At 46.0% G+C, this 13,622-nt stretch overlaps 1 protein-coding gene across 1 annotated transcript in view; it reads left to right on the top strand.

Annotated features, from left to right (window-relative positions):
• The window catches only part of LOC115474075 (polycystic kidney disease protein 1-like 1), an 889,490-nt gene that overhangs the window by 569,514 nt on the left and 306,354 nt on the right, over positions 1-13,622 (top strand). Inside the window, exons 23-24 of the mRNA XM_030209391.1 lie at positions 108-231; positions 7,708-7,791. Of these exons, the coding sequence (XP_030065251.1) occupies positions 108-231; positions 7,708-7,791 (208 nt within the window). The remainder of the gene's footprint in view (positions 1-107; positions 232-7,707; positions 7,792-13,622) is intronic.

Raw genomic sequence — 13,622 nt, 5'->3', positions numbered from 1 at the left:
TACATTTGGCACTGCTACCAAGTGTGCCAAGAAAACTGGGAAACTTGTAGTTTGCTTAATATGCTTCCCCATACCTATCCATGTGTTCTGTGCTTTTGCCATGCTAGGAATGCTAAAAGTCTGTTCACAGACATTAAAACTATCGACAGCTGGTGGAACTGGAGCTTGACTGCATTACTAGAAGGGCTGTACTGGGATACATGGTACAACAGCGACGCAGCAAGATCTCAGGTAGAAATTCTGCTTTAGTCTAATGTTATGCATTGCACCATATGTCCATCTAGGGATGCTTTATAATTTAACAGTTAAGGCAATTATTATGGTTACTATATTCTGGCATATGTCGAAATAAAGGTCAAGAAATGTTGTAGGTGATACCTTCTTAATGGATTCATTAAATCGATCTGTGACTAGCTTTTGAGTGTGTCTTCATCAGGTCAGTCAGCACAGTTACAGTGGGATTAAATCAAGCAGCTTTAATAAGACAGGAACTGGCATGAGCCTATGTGGTCTGAAGCCAGTAGGTGGAGCTTGTCGTCATATTGAGTGACCAAAAACATTCGCAGAGGTTATTGAAAACAGTAGCAAACTTGTGAGATCGATATTGTTTTATTATTTATTTATTTATTTATTGCATTCTTTCTGTTAGGAGGGGAGTTGGGAGGGAGATTAGGGAGTTTTTGAGGGGTTTGGTTTGAGTACCTCAATATGGCAGCAGCGCAGGGAAGACGGCTTCAGTTTTGTAACTTCATGCTGTTTTCTGTCTTATTAAACCTCGTTGGATTAAATCATAGTACAGATGCAGCTAGGTTTCATGCATTTGTCATTTAGAAGGTAATTCTATAGAGTGGGCACTAAGAATTTGTGTAAATTACCATAATCCCAGCATGTATATCCATATATGTGTAAATACCAGTATTCCAGCTACATGCTATTCTATAACATTATGCCTAAATGCAATGGTGCAGTTTTGAAGGTGAGTGTACACATAAGCATAATCTAGATGAAGCATGTGGGGAGGGGGGTCAAACAGTATTCCCCTAATTCTATAAAAGTCACTATAAATTGTGTGTTCCCAATTTACACATAAAAAAAGAAGCACCAAGAGCCTTCAATTTAATTGAATCACAACTAATTAGCACCAATAATTGGCTTATTAACTAACTAGTAAAAAAGGCCCGTTTCCGAAACCAATGAAACGGGCGCTAGCATGTGGTTTTTTTTGTGTGTGTGTATGTGTCACAGAGTTATTTTGTGTGTGGGTGTGTGAGGGTGCGGTGTATGTGCAGGTTGTTGATGTGTGTCTTTTTTTGTTTTGTTTTGTTTTTTGCTTGGGGGTTGGGGGATGTGCTGTGCTGTGCTGGCAAAGTGGGTTGGATTGGTGTATGGCTTTGAGGGTGTGTTTCTGTTGTATTGTGTGTGTGTGGTTTTGTCTGTCAAGGAGGTTTGTGGAGGGGGGGTCTTTCTGTTGGTGAAATGTGAATGTGGTTGTAGGGGGTCAGTCTTTGTTGAGTGTTGTTTTTTTTTTCCATTTTTTTTTTTGTGTTGTGCTGAGGCAGCAGTGTTGTTTTAGATGGGCGGAAGGTAGAGGAGCACATTCTTTGTCTGTCGGTATTTTTTGGCCGTTTCAGGGCTGCTGTAGGGGAACGCTGGAAGAGAAATGTGCTGTGGGAAGCAGCGCCATCTTTTTCCATTGGGCTGGGGTTCTGGGCATCCTGGAAGTGGGTGACGGCTTGCCTGAGGACGGGGATGGTTGTTTTAAGTTGGCGGAAGGGAGAAGAGCATGGTCTCGGGCCGTCGGGGGGTGATCCGGTATGTTTGGTCCATTTCAGGCCGGCTGCAGGGGAATGCTGGAACATTTATGCGCTGCAGGAATCAGCGCCGTCTTTTTCCGGGTGCTCGGGGAATCCCCGAGTTGGGAGACTGCTTGCCTGAGGCTGGGGATGGTTGGGCACGTCCTTGGCCGCTTCGGCAAAAGGGGAAGAGGAAGGGGGTGGGGAGTTACCTGCAGCCGCCTGAGAAACCATGTATTCTTTGTTTGTTTTGTATTATTAGTTTGCATTTCTGTTGAAGAAAGAGTGGATGCCTTTCGAATGATGGAGGTGGTGCGTCGGTGTGCGGTTGTTTCGTTAGTTTGGCAGCCAGTCTCCAGCGATTCCTAGGCAGGGAAGGAGTACTCCTCCCCCTTCCTTGGTCGCTGTTTGCTGCTGGCTGGGTCGCGGGTAATCCTTCCAGCTGGGCCGCAGCTTGTCCTGTTCGCCCACGTCCCAGATGGTGACGGGCACGTTGTTTTCCGGCTCCTCCGACTCCATGTCAAGCGATCCCAAATATAGTCTGTGCTATAGGCCCTCTGGCACTCTTCAGTACTGGCATTAGGCATTTAAAAATTTCTCCCCCCCCCTCCCCCGGTCTATTTTGCACATACCCACAGCAGGAATATTCTTCTCTCGTTCCAGCGGTGGTTCTGTGCTCTCCGTGCTGCACAGATAATGAGCCATTCTGCTGGGGAATGCTCCTCCCTTATTGTCACGTAGTTTCCTCTGATTGGTCCGTCTTATGTTGCCTAGTGTTGCCTGGGAAAGGTGTTGTGATGGTCCTTTGTGTTTCAGAATGTTGAGGGTGTTTTTTCTGATTGGTCCGTCATGCGAGGGCGGGGCAGAGAGACATGGTCAGTGTTGTGGCTTTACCACCATGAATCCATGAACCCTTCAGTGAGTGACTGAGTGACTTCAGAACGTTGTCTTCAGAATGTTGAGGGTGAGTTTTATTATAGTAGATTAGATTTAATTGAAATATCCACGCCTAAATTTTACACGTGAGTTTAAAAAGTGGGGGGCGCAGAAATGGGAAGGCCATGGACAGAATGAGGGCATTCCCAACATTTACGCACATTGTTATAGAATGAGGAGGGATATGTGCCTGATGTAGGCACGTACATTTGCACCATGTTTCAGTTGGTACAAATGGTCGTGCCTAAAGTTAGGCACAATTCCTAGGCATAAGCGCTGTTCTATAAACAGTGCCTAACTTTAAGCATGGCTTATAGAATAGCGCTTTTTTTGTGACAATTTTTTCAGTGTCATATATATATAAATTATAGAATACTCTAATTTACATGCATTTTTCAGAAATCTAGGCACCGACTCTATAGGTGACATAAATGCTTATGCCTGAACACATATATGTATGTATGCCCGCTTATACTGGTGTTCTATTAAGGAAAGTAGATGCCTACTTTCCCTGATAGAATAGGCTGCAAATAGGCATCTCTAGGTGATTAAATATAGTCCCCCTCTAAAGAATTGCCCTCTTAGTGGGCAATTCTATGACTGGGCATCTTCATGTTGGTTCCCTGAAGGAACCTATTCTATAATGAAACTGAGCATTAGGTAAGGAAATCCAGAAGAAGAAAACAAGAGTTCTGCAGAAAGAGCAGTACAGTCCACAAAAGCAGAATACATATCTTCTAATAGTTAAAAAGGCTTTTATTCTTGCCACTTTAAAACACAACCTGACGTGGCCACATTTCGCCTCTCTAGAGCACTATTCTGTCCAATAGCAAACAGAAAACCAAACAGTTTTCTAGGACTGTTTCCTAGAACTGTTTCAAAACTGGCAAAATAAGGGGTGGGAATGACCAATGCGATGAGCCAAGGTGAAAGCACAAGTCTTTTACTTATATATACATCAGCGTTTGCTTGAAGACAGCACATCAATAAAAAGCAGCAGAAGGTACACATTGTTAAGTAATTCTAGCAAGTCTTTAGCATTTTTGTCTCCTTTTTTCAGCGTAATTTTATATTGGTGAAAGCTCTAGACTCCTGCTGGTTTTTATTGATGTGCTGTCTTCAAGCAAACACTGATGTATAGATAAATAAATAAATAACTTGTACTTTCACCTTGGCTCATTGTATTGGTCATTCCCACCCCTTATTTTGCCAGCTTTAACTTTTCTAGGATGTTTGGTTTTCTGTGTGCTATTGGACAGAATAGTGCTCGGGCAGCAATTTTGGCATATCCGAGTCTAAGCATGCACCTGTGCACCTATATGATAATATTCTGTACGTTTATGTGCATATCATGTGAGTAATTATTAGTTCCTAGTTTATAGAATGGGCTTGTTAATGGTCCACATTTTTGGTTAATCCTTTTCTTTGCTTTTGGAGACCATCATTGTTAAGGCCCACTATAGCTGGAAGTTAATATTCACATTTTTTTATTGTGTGGCAAAATATGGTTTTAAGCGAAGTTTTGTTTTTGGCATGAGGGCTGACTTGGATACTGAATGAGTATTAATGAATGATACTAAGAAAAGGGGAGCCATATATTAATGAGAGAAATCTTATATTAGAGTACAGTAGTACCTCGGTTTTCGTTTACGTCGGTTTTCGTCAGTTTCGGACAGTGGTGTGCTGGTAAATGTTTAACAACAGGCTCTCTCCCCGGTCCACCTCTGCGCCCTTCCCCCCCCCCCCCGTCCACCTCTGCACCCCTCCCCGTCCACCTCTGCGCCCCCCCCCCCCAAATTGCAGAGCTGGTTATAGCCGGGGAGAGAGCCTGGGGGGGGGCAATCTAATTCATGTTTAATGTGGGATAAAATACCATAAATAAGTAAATAAAAATAAACTTTTAATGTTGAGCACCTGATTCTCAAAGTGGACATATTCCAAACACTATAATGAAAATAAAATGATTTTTTTCTACCTTTGTTGTCTGGTGACTTTGTTTTTCTGATCATGCCGGCCCAGTATCCGATTCTGCTGCTATCTGTCCTCTTAACTCCATTTCCAGGGCTTCCTTTCCATTTATTTCTTTACTTTCCGCCTTTCTTCTTCATTTCTTGCCCTACATCTGTAAGTAAAAGCTGGGTCCTCCGCAGACTTGACTGTCCAGTGGATCCAGCTTCAGCCTATTTTCTCCATCCATGTGCAGTTATTCCCCTCTCTTACTTTTCCCTCTTCTCATCTCATTCCTCACTCTTCCTTCCCCTCCATCCATGTTCTGCATTTCTTCTCTCTCCCTTCCCTCTCCTCCATCCATGTCCAGCAACCCTCCTCTCCCCCCTGCCCTGCCCTCCACGCACCCATGTCCAGCAGCAACCCTCCTCTCCCCTCCATCCACCCATGTCCAGCAACCCTCCTCTCCCCCCTGCCCTCCATCCACCCATGTCCAGCGACCCTCCTCTCCCCCCTGCCCTGCATCCACCCATGTCCAGCAACCCTCCTATCCCCTCCATCCACCCATGTCCAGCAACCCTCCTCTCCCCCTGCCATCCATCCACCCACCCATGTCCAGCAACCCTCCTCTCCCCCTGCCCTCCATCCACCCATGTCCAGCGACCCTCCTCTCCCCCCTGCCCTGCATCCACCCATGTCCAGCAACCCTCCTCTCCCCTGCCCTCCATCCACCCATGCCCAGCGCTCCTCTCCTCTCCCCTGCCCTCCATCCACCATGTCCAGCAACCCTCCTCTCCCCTGCCCTCCATGCTCCATCCACCCATGTCCAGCGACCCTCCTCTCCCCCCTGCACTGCATCCACCCATGTCCAGCGACCCTCCTCTCCCCCTGCACTGCATCCACCCATGTCCAGCAACCCTCCTCTCCCCTCCATCCACCCATGTCCAGCAACCCTCCTATCCCCCCTACACTGCATCCACCCATGTCCAGCAACCCTCCTCTCCCCTGCCCTCCATCCACCCATGCCCAGCGCTCCTCTCCTCTCCCCTGCCCTCCATCCACCATGTCCAGCGACCTTCCTCTCCCCCCTGCACTGCATCCACCCATGTCCAGCAACCCTCCTCTCCCCTCCATCCACCCATGTCCAGCAACCCTCCTCTCCCCCTGCCATCCCTTCCATGATCCACCCATGTCCAGCAACCCTGTCTCCCCCCTGCCCTCGTCCCCTCCATCTGCCTTCTTCCAGCCCCCCCCCCCCCCCCGCTGCCCCGGTCGTCCATCATCCATCTGCCCTCTGCTCCCCAACCTGGTTTCATTCCTGCGCCGCTGCTTGCCTTTAAAAATTTTATTTTCTCTCGAGGCGCGCCGGCGTTGAAGCGAAGGCAGCAGGCTCAGTTCGGTTCCAGCCTTCCATTCCCTTCCCTCGCATCATGGCTCTGCCCTTGCGCAAACAGGAAATGTCAGGAAGTATTTTTTTCACGGAGAGAGTAGTGGATGCCTGGAATGCCCTCCCGCGGGAGGTGGTGGAAATGAAAACGGTAACGGAATTCAAACATGCGTGGGATAAGCATAAAGGAATACTGTGCCAAAGGAATGGATCCTCAGGAGCTTAGTCAAGATCGGGAGGCGGGGCTGGTGGTTGGGAGGCGGGGATAGGTCTGGGCAGACTTAAACGGTCTGTGCCAGAGCCGGTGGTGGGAAGCGGGACTGGTGGTTGGGAGGTGGGGATAGTTCTGGACAGACTTGTACGGTCTATGCCAGAGCCGGGGTTGGGAGGCAGGGCTGGGGAGGTGAGGATAGTGCTGGGCAGACTTATACGGTCTGTGCCTGTGCCAGAGCCGGTGGTTGGGAGGTGGGGCTGGTGGTTGGGAGGCGGGGATAGTGCGGGGCAGACTTATACGGTCTGTGCCCTGAAGAGCATAGGTACAAATCAAAGTAGGGTATACACAAAAAGCAGCAAATATGAGTTATCTTGTTGGGCAGACTGGATGGACCGTGCAGGTCTTTTTCTGCCGTCATCTACTATGTTACTATGTTACGTCAGAAGAGGGCGGAGCCATGATGCAAGGGAAGGGAATGGAAGGCTGGAACTGAGCTGAGCCTGCTGCCTTCGCTTCAACGCCAGCGCGCCTTGAGGGAAAATAAAATTTTTAAAGGCAAGCAGCGGCGCAGGAAGGAAACCAGGTCTGTCGGGGAGCAGAGGGAAGACGGATGATGGACGACCGGGGCAGCGGGGGAGCAGAGGCGAGCCGGCTCGCACTGGCCAACAACTGGCTCGCAAGATGCCAGTAAATTTAACAAATGGCTCTTGCGAGCCGGTGCGAGCCGGCTCCAGCACACCACTGGTTTCGGATTTCATTGATTTTTTCGACGAGAAATTTGTCCCGGTTTTCGTTGGTTGCCTCAGATTTCGTCGAAAAAGAAGGATGTCCATCTCCCAATTTATATTGGAAGATGGACGACCTTCTCCCGATTTTGGGCGTCCTCGTTAATTGCCTCGGTTTTCATCGGTTTCGGATTTCGCCGATTGTTTTCGGACAGATTATCGACGAAAACCGAGGTTTCACTTTATACAGTTCTGGCATGCCATTCACTTCATTCTAGTTTCAGTAGAATTCACCAAGAATTAAGGGTGACGTTGAGGATATAGCACCAAAGCTCATTAATGACATAACGCAGGTATGATATACTCTGTAACTGATAGTATTTCTTATGGTAGATACAATAAGATTTTATTATTTCTTCAACTGTTTCTGAGCAATCTAGCAAATTCTTATAGTAGAAGGAAAATATTAATTAATGAGGCAGGCATGCCTGCGGAAACAAGGTGCATCATCAGATGCTACTTTGACCTTTGACAAAAAGATATGGTTCCCAAAGCAGAATGGAATGCGTAAAAAAGATGTTTGTTACAAGGAAGGTATGTCACTACAAATTAATAGCACCATCTGTCTCATTTAATGAGCCTAGAGCCTGATTTAATTGCTGGTTGTTAACTAATCACTATCTGTTTGATTTGCAACTCTCTTAGTCTGGACCTCTTGGAGGAAAATGCTATCTCATTGGTACTCCCATTCTCAAACAACTGAGAGCTATCAGTAATCAAGTGTGTATGGTAAGAATGTTATCTATATTCCATATGTAAATGGCAAATAGGATTTAAAGGTCCAAGTGTGATGTAGTATCAGATCCAAGTCTCAAAAAAATTAACATGAAATGTTATACAAAATGCTGTTCATTCATTTGTACATTGGATTTATATTCTGCAAGTCCCAAAACTGAGTAGTAGATTATGATGACTGCAGTAGTTTCTGCGAGTGATAAAGTAAAATAGATTGACAATAATAAGCTTTCACCACATACTTACACATTGGGCAATATTCATTACATTATACTACTTATATACCATATATATCTGATTGGGGTTACAAAAAGGGAACACTTGGAATACCTAGGAAATACAATGCTTTCAAACCACAGCAATCACATTTAAGATTTAGATAATATATATTTAAAGAATAAAAAGGGTTTTAAAGATTTCTGAAAAAGGTTATAATTAGTACATAAGTACATAAGTACATAAGTAGTGCCATACTGGGAAAGACCAAAGGTCCATCTAGCCCAGCATCCTGTCACCGACAGTGGCCAATCCAGGTCAAGGGCACCTGGCACGCTCCCCAAACGTAAAAACATTCCAGACAAGTTATACCTAAAAATGAGGAATTTTTCCAGTCCATTTAATAGCGGTCTATGGACTTGTCCTTTAGGAATCTATCTAACCCCTTTTTAAACTCCGTCAAGCTAACCGCCCGTACCACGTTCTCCGGCAATGAATTCCAGAGTCTAATTACACGTTGGGTGAAGAAAAATTTTCTCCGATTCGTTTTAAATTTACCACACTGTAGCTTCAACTCATGCCCTCTAGTCCTAGTATTTTTGGATAGCGTGAACAGTCGCTTCACATCCACCCGATCCATTCCACTCATTATTTTATACACTTCTATCATATCTCCCCTCAGCCGTCTCTTCTCCAAGCTGAAAAGCCCTAGCCTTCTCAGCCTCTCTTCATAGGAAAGTCGTCCCATCCCCACTATCATTTTCGTCGCCCTTCGCTGTACCTTTTCCAATTCTACTATATCTTTTTTGAGATACGGAGACCAGTACTGAACACAATACTCCAGGTGCGGTCGCACCATGGAGCGATACAACGGCATTATAACATCCGCACACCTGGACTCCATACCCTTCTTAATAACACCCAACATTCTATTCGCTTTCCTAGCCGCAGCAGCACACTGAGCAGAAGGTTTCAGCGTATCATCGACGACGACACCCAGATCCCTTTCTTGATCCGTAACTCCTAACGCGGAACCTTGCAAGACGTAGCTATAATTCGGGTTCCTCTTACCCACATGCATCACTTTGCACTTGTCAACATTGAACTTCATCTGCCACTTGCACTCCCATTCTCCCAGTCTCGCAAGGTCCTCCTGTAATCGTTCACATTCCTCCTGCGACTTGACGACCCTGAATAATTTTGTGTCATCGGCGAATTTAATTACCTCACTAGTTATTCCCATCTCTAGGTCATTTATAAATACATTAAAAAGCAACGGACCCAGCACAGACCCCTGCGGGACCCCACTAACTACCCTCCTCCACTGAGAATACTGGCCACGCAATCCTACTCTCTGCTTCCTATCTTTCAACCAGTTCTTAATCCATAATAATACCCTACCTCCGATTCCATGACTCTGCAATTTCTTCAGGAGTCTTTCGTGCGGCACTTTGTCAAACGCCTTCTGAAAATCCAGATATACAATATCAACCGGCTCCCCATTGTCCACATGTTTGCTTACCCCCTCAAAAAAATGCATTAGATTGGTGAGGCAAGACTTCCCTTCACTAAATCCGTGCTGACTTTGTCTCATCAGTCCATGTTTTTGTATATGCTCTGCAATTTTATTCTTAATAATAGCCTCCACCATCTTGCCCGGCACCGACGTCAGACTCACCGGTCTATAATTTCCCGGATCTCCTCTGGAACCTTTCTTAAAAATCGGAGTAACATTGGCTACCCTCCAGTCTTCCGGTATTACACTCGATTTTAGGGACAGATTGCATATTTCTAACAGTAGCTCCGCAAGTTCATTTTTTAGTTCTATTAATACTCTGGGATGAATACCATCAGGTCCCGGTGATTTACTACTCTTCAGCTTGCTTACATCCTCCAAGGTTACAGAGAATTTGTTTAGTTTCTCCGACTCCCCCGCTTCAAATATTCTTTCCGGCACCGGTGTCCCCCCCAAATCCTCCTCGGTGAAGACCGAAGCAAAGAATTCATTTAATTTCTCCGCTACGGCTTTGTCCTCCTTGATCGCCCCTTTAACACCATTTTAATGGTCTAATATGCTATGGCAAAGTATTCTAAATCTTTGCTTCTTGATAAGCAAATGATGACATTAACATTGGCAGTTGACATTTTTTTATTTTCAAACATTTTTATTGAGAACATCACAGAGTAGACAATCTCATTTTCACAGCTTAAACCACCAGTATAAACCAACCATTGTGGAATACAAACATATAACCATTCTCAAATTTTTAGCTCCCCCCCCTTTAGCATACTATTAGCCCCCCCTTTCCCCCCTACCCCATCCTAGGTTGCTCTACAGATCCGTGAGTGCACGGAGAACATAAGTACATAAGCACTGCCACGCTGGGAAAAGACCAAAGGTCCATCAAGCCCAGCACTCTGTCTCCGACAGCGGCCAATCCAGGCCCCAAGAACCTGGCAAAAACCCAAAATGTAATAACGATCAATGGACTTTTCCTTAAGGAATCTGTCCAGACCCCCTTTAAACTCAGCAAGGCCAGCTGCTGTCACTACCTTCTCCGGCAATGAGTTCCAGAGTCTAACCACACGCTGAGTAAAGAAAAACTTTCTCCAATTTGTTTTAAACCTACCACATTCTAATTTCATCTTGTGTCCCCTAGTTCTATTATTGTTAGAAAGCGTAAACAAACACTTCACATCTGTCCGCTCTACCCCACTCATTATTTTGTAGACCTCTATCATATCACCCCTCAGCCACCTTTTCTCCAGGCTAAAGAGTCCTAGCCGTCTTAACCTCTCCTCATAAGGTAGTCCCATCCCTTTTATCATTTTCGTCGCCCTTCTCTACACCTTCTCCAATTCCTTTATATCTTTTTTGAGATGAGGCGACCAGAACTGAACACAATACTCCAGGTGCGGTCGCACCATGGAGCGATATAACGGCATTATAACATCCTCATGCTTGTTTTCCATCCCTTTTCTAATAATACTCAACATTCTGTTCGCCTTCTTAGCCGCCGCAGCACATTGAGCGGAAGATTTCAACGTCCTATCCACGATGACTCCCAGATCCCTTTCTCGGTCCGTAACTCCTAAAGCGGAACCTTGCATGACATAGCCGTAATTCGGGTTCCTCCTTCCCACGTGCATCACTTTGCACTTGTCAACGTTGAACTTCATCTGCCATTTGGACGCCCAATCCCCCAGCCTCACGAGGTCCTCTTGTAATCTTTCACACTCCTCCCGCGACAAGATGACCCTGGATAACTTTGTGTCATCTGCGAATTTAATTACCTCACTAGTTACTCCCATCTCAAGGTCATTTATAAATATGTTAAAAAGCAGCGGTCCCAGCACAGACCCCTGAGGGACCCCACTAACTACCCTTCTCCATCAAGAATACTGACCATTCAACCCTACTCTCTGCTTCCTGTCTTTTAACCAGCTCTTAATCCATAATAATACACTGCCTCCGATCCCATGACTCTCCAGTTTCCTTTGGAGTCTTTCATGAGGCACTTTGTCAAACGCCTTCTGAAAATCTAGATATACAATATCCACCGGCTCCCCTTTGTCCACATGCTTGTTCACCCCCTCGAAAAAATGCAGTAGATTTGTGAGGCAAGACTTCCCTTCACTAAATCCGTGCTGACTTTGTCTCAGCAGCCCATGCTTTTGTACGTGCTCCGTAATTTTATTCTTAATAATAGCCTCCACCATTTTTCCCAGCACCAACGTCAGACTCACCGGTCTATAATTTCCCGTATCTCCTCTGGAACCCTTTTAAAAAATCGGCGTTACATTGCCCACCCTCCAATCTTCCGGTACCACACCTGATTGTAGGGATAAATTGCATATTACTAACAGCAGCTCCACAAGTTCATTTTTCAGCTCTATTAATACTCTTAGGCTCCCCCCACCAAGCCTTCCAAACCTCCCTGTTCACCCTTCCCCCCCCACTTGAGTGTAGTGCCCCGCTCTAACTCAAACCCATCCCCTCACCTACTCCATGGAAGCCTATTAAGGACCCAGCTACGTGCCCAAGGTGATAGTACATTCAAATATGCTCCCCATATATTGCTAGGAACCTCTGCTGCCTCCCTGGCGACAATCCTGCTTCCCTCGCCTCCCAGGTCATTAGCTCATGCAATTTATTCCTCCAGTGCCAGAAGGAGGGCGGGCAATCCCGAGACCAATTGATAAAGATGCATTTGCGACCCAAGATATAAGCCTTTCCCAGAAACAACTTCTCTCCTCTTGTCCCTCCCTGCAACAAACTGGGCTCATTAAAGATCGCCCTCTCAAATGAAAGCTTAAATGTTCGCCCTACCACTCTCTGAAGAAAGCGGGCAATTGCCGACCAATAAACAGAGATAGGCCTGCACTGCCAAATACCATGAAGAAACGATGTATCCTCCCTCTTACATTTGTGGCAGCAAGGTGTATCCAATATGCCTGCATGAAACGCCTGTCTCTGGGAAAAGTATGCCCTGTGTATAGTCCTGAAATGACACTCTTGTAACTCTGCACTCTGGACCAATAGCACACCATTCTTGAGAGACGACTGTATCAATTTCGGTGATATCACCCGTCCTACCTCTCTGCTCCACCTACCTGCCACCAACTGTAGGTCTCTCTGTTGAGCCCTTTTGCACAACTCACCATGAAACCACGAAATAGACACCTGGTCCTCTGCATCCCCCTCCAAAAGCTCCTGCAAAAGCCTTTCAAACCGTGGATGTAAGCTGCCCCTGGGCAATGAGTGTACATAATGAAGAAGCTGTAGATATGCAAATACCGCGGCCGGTCCATGCGAACACCGTGCCAAAAAATCTTGTTGTGATATTAATGTCCCCTCCTCCGTTATTACAGCTGCCAGAGTACTTACCCCTTTTTCCTTTAGCACCTGAAAGACTCTATTCTCATTTCTGGGTGAGAAATCTATATTCCCTTGTATGGGTAGCCACCCACTACTAGTAGGGCATTGGCCCCAAAGTGAAAGTATCTCTCTCCAGAGAAACCACATTGGGCGGAAAAGAACACTCCCCCACAGTCTCTCTGGTATACGCCCCTTGGGAGTGTGGAGCAGCGAGCTTGCAGTCCAGGGCATAAAATAAGCTTGTTTCATGCCCCCATCTGTGTACGTAGTGGAGCCTAACAACCAGTCTTTTAAATGCCTAAGTAAGCAGGCCTGGTTATATTTCCGAAGGTCCGGGTATCTCAACCCTCCTAATTTTTGTACTCCCATCACATATTTCCACCTCATTTCCTACCGCCCCAACAAAATCAGGCCACCATCCTTTGAAGTAATGCCAAATCTTTGCGTGTTAGCCAGATGGGTAGTATCTGTAATACATATAGCCACTTTGGGAAGAGAATCATTCTGAAAAGATGCAGCCGGCCCAAAAAAGACACTGGCAGTGCAGACTAGATTGTCAGTTGCTCTTTCGTCTCTCTAAGCAGTTTCACTATGTTATTTTTATAGAGAAGTGAGGTGTCCATGGAAAGCTGTATTCCCAGATACTTAAACGAATCCTGTACCCATTTCAATGGGAACCTGCCCCCCAAAACTGCCGCAGCTGCTGTGAGCTCGCTAAAGCTTCGGACTT

This window comes from Microcaecilia unicolor, chromosome 1, assembly GCF_901765095.1.
Source record: "Microcaecilia unicolor chromosome 1, aMicUni1.1, whole genome shotgun sequence".
In the NCBI taxonomy this organism is placed as follows: domain Eukaryota; kingdom Metazoa; phylum Chordata; class Amphibia; order Gymnophiona; family Siphonopidae; genus Microcaecilia; species Microcaecilia unicolor.
The sequence above is the reverse complement of the archived record's forward strand: the minus strand, read 5'-3'. Positions and strand labels throughout refer to the sequence as shown.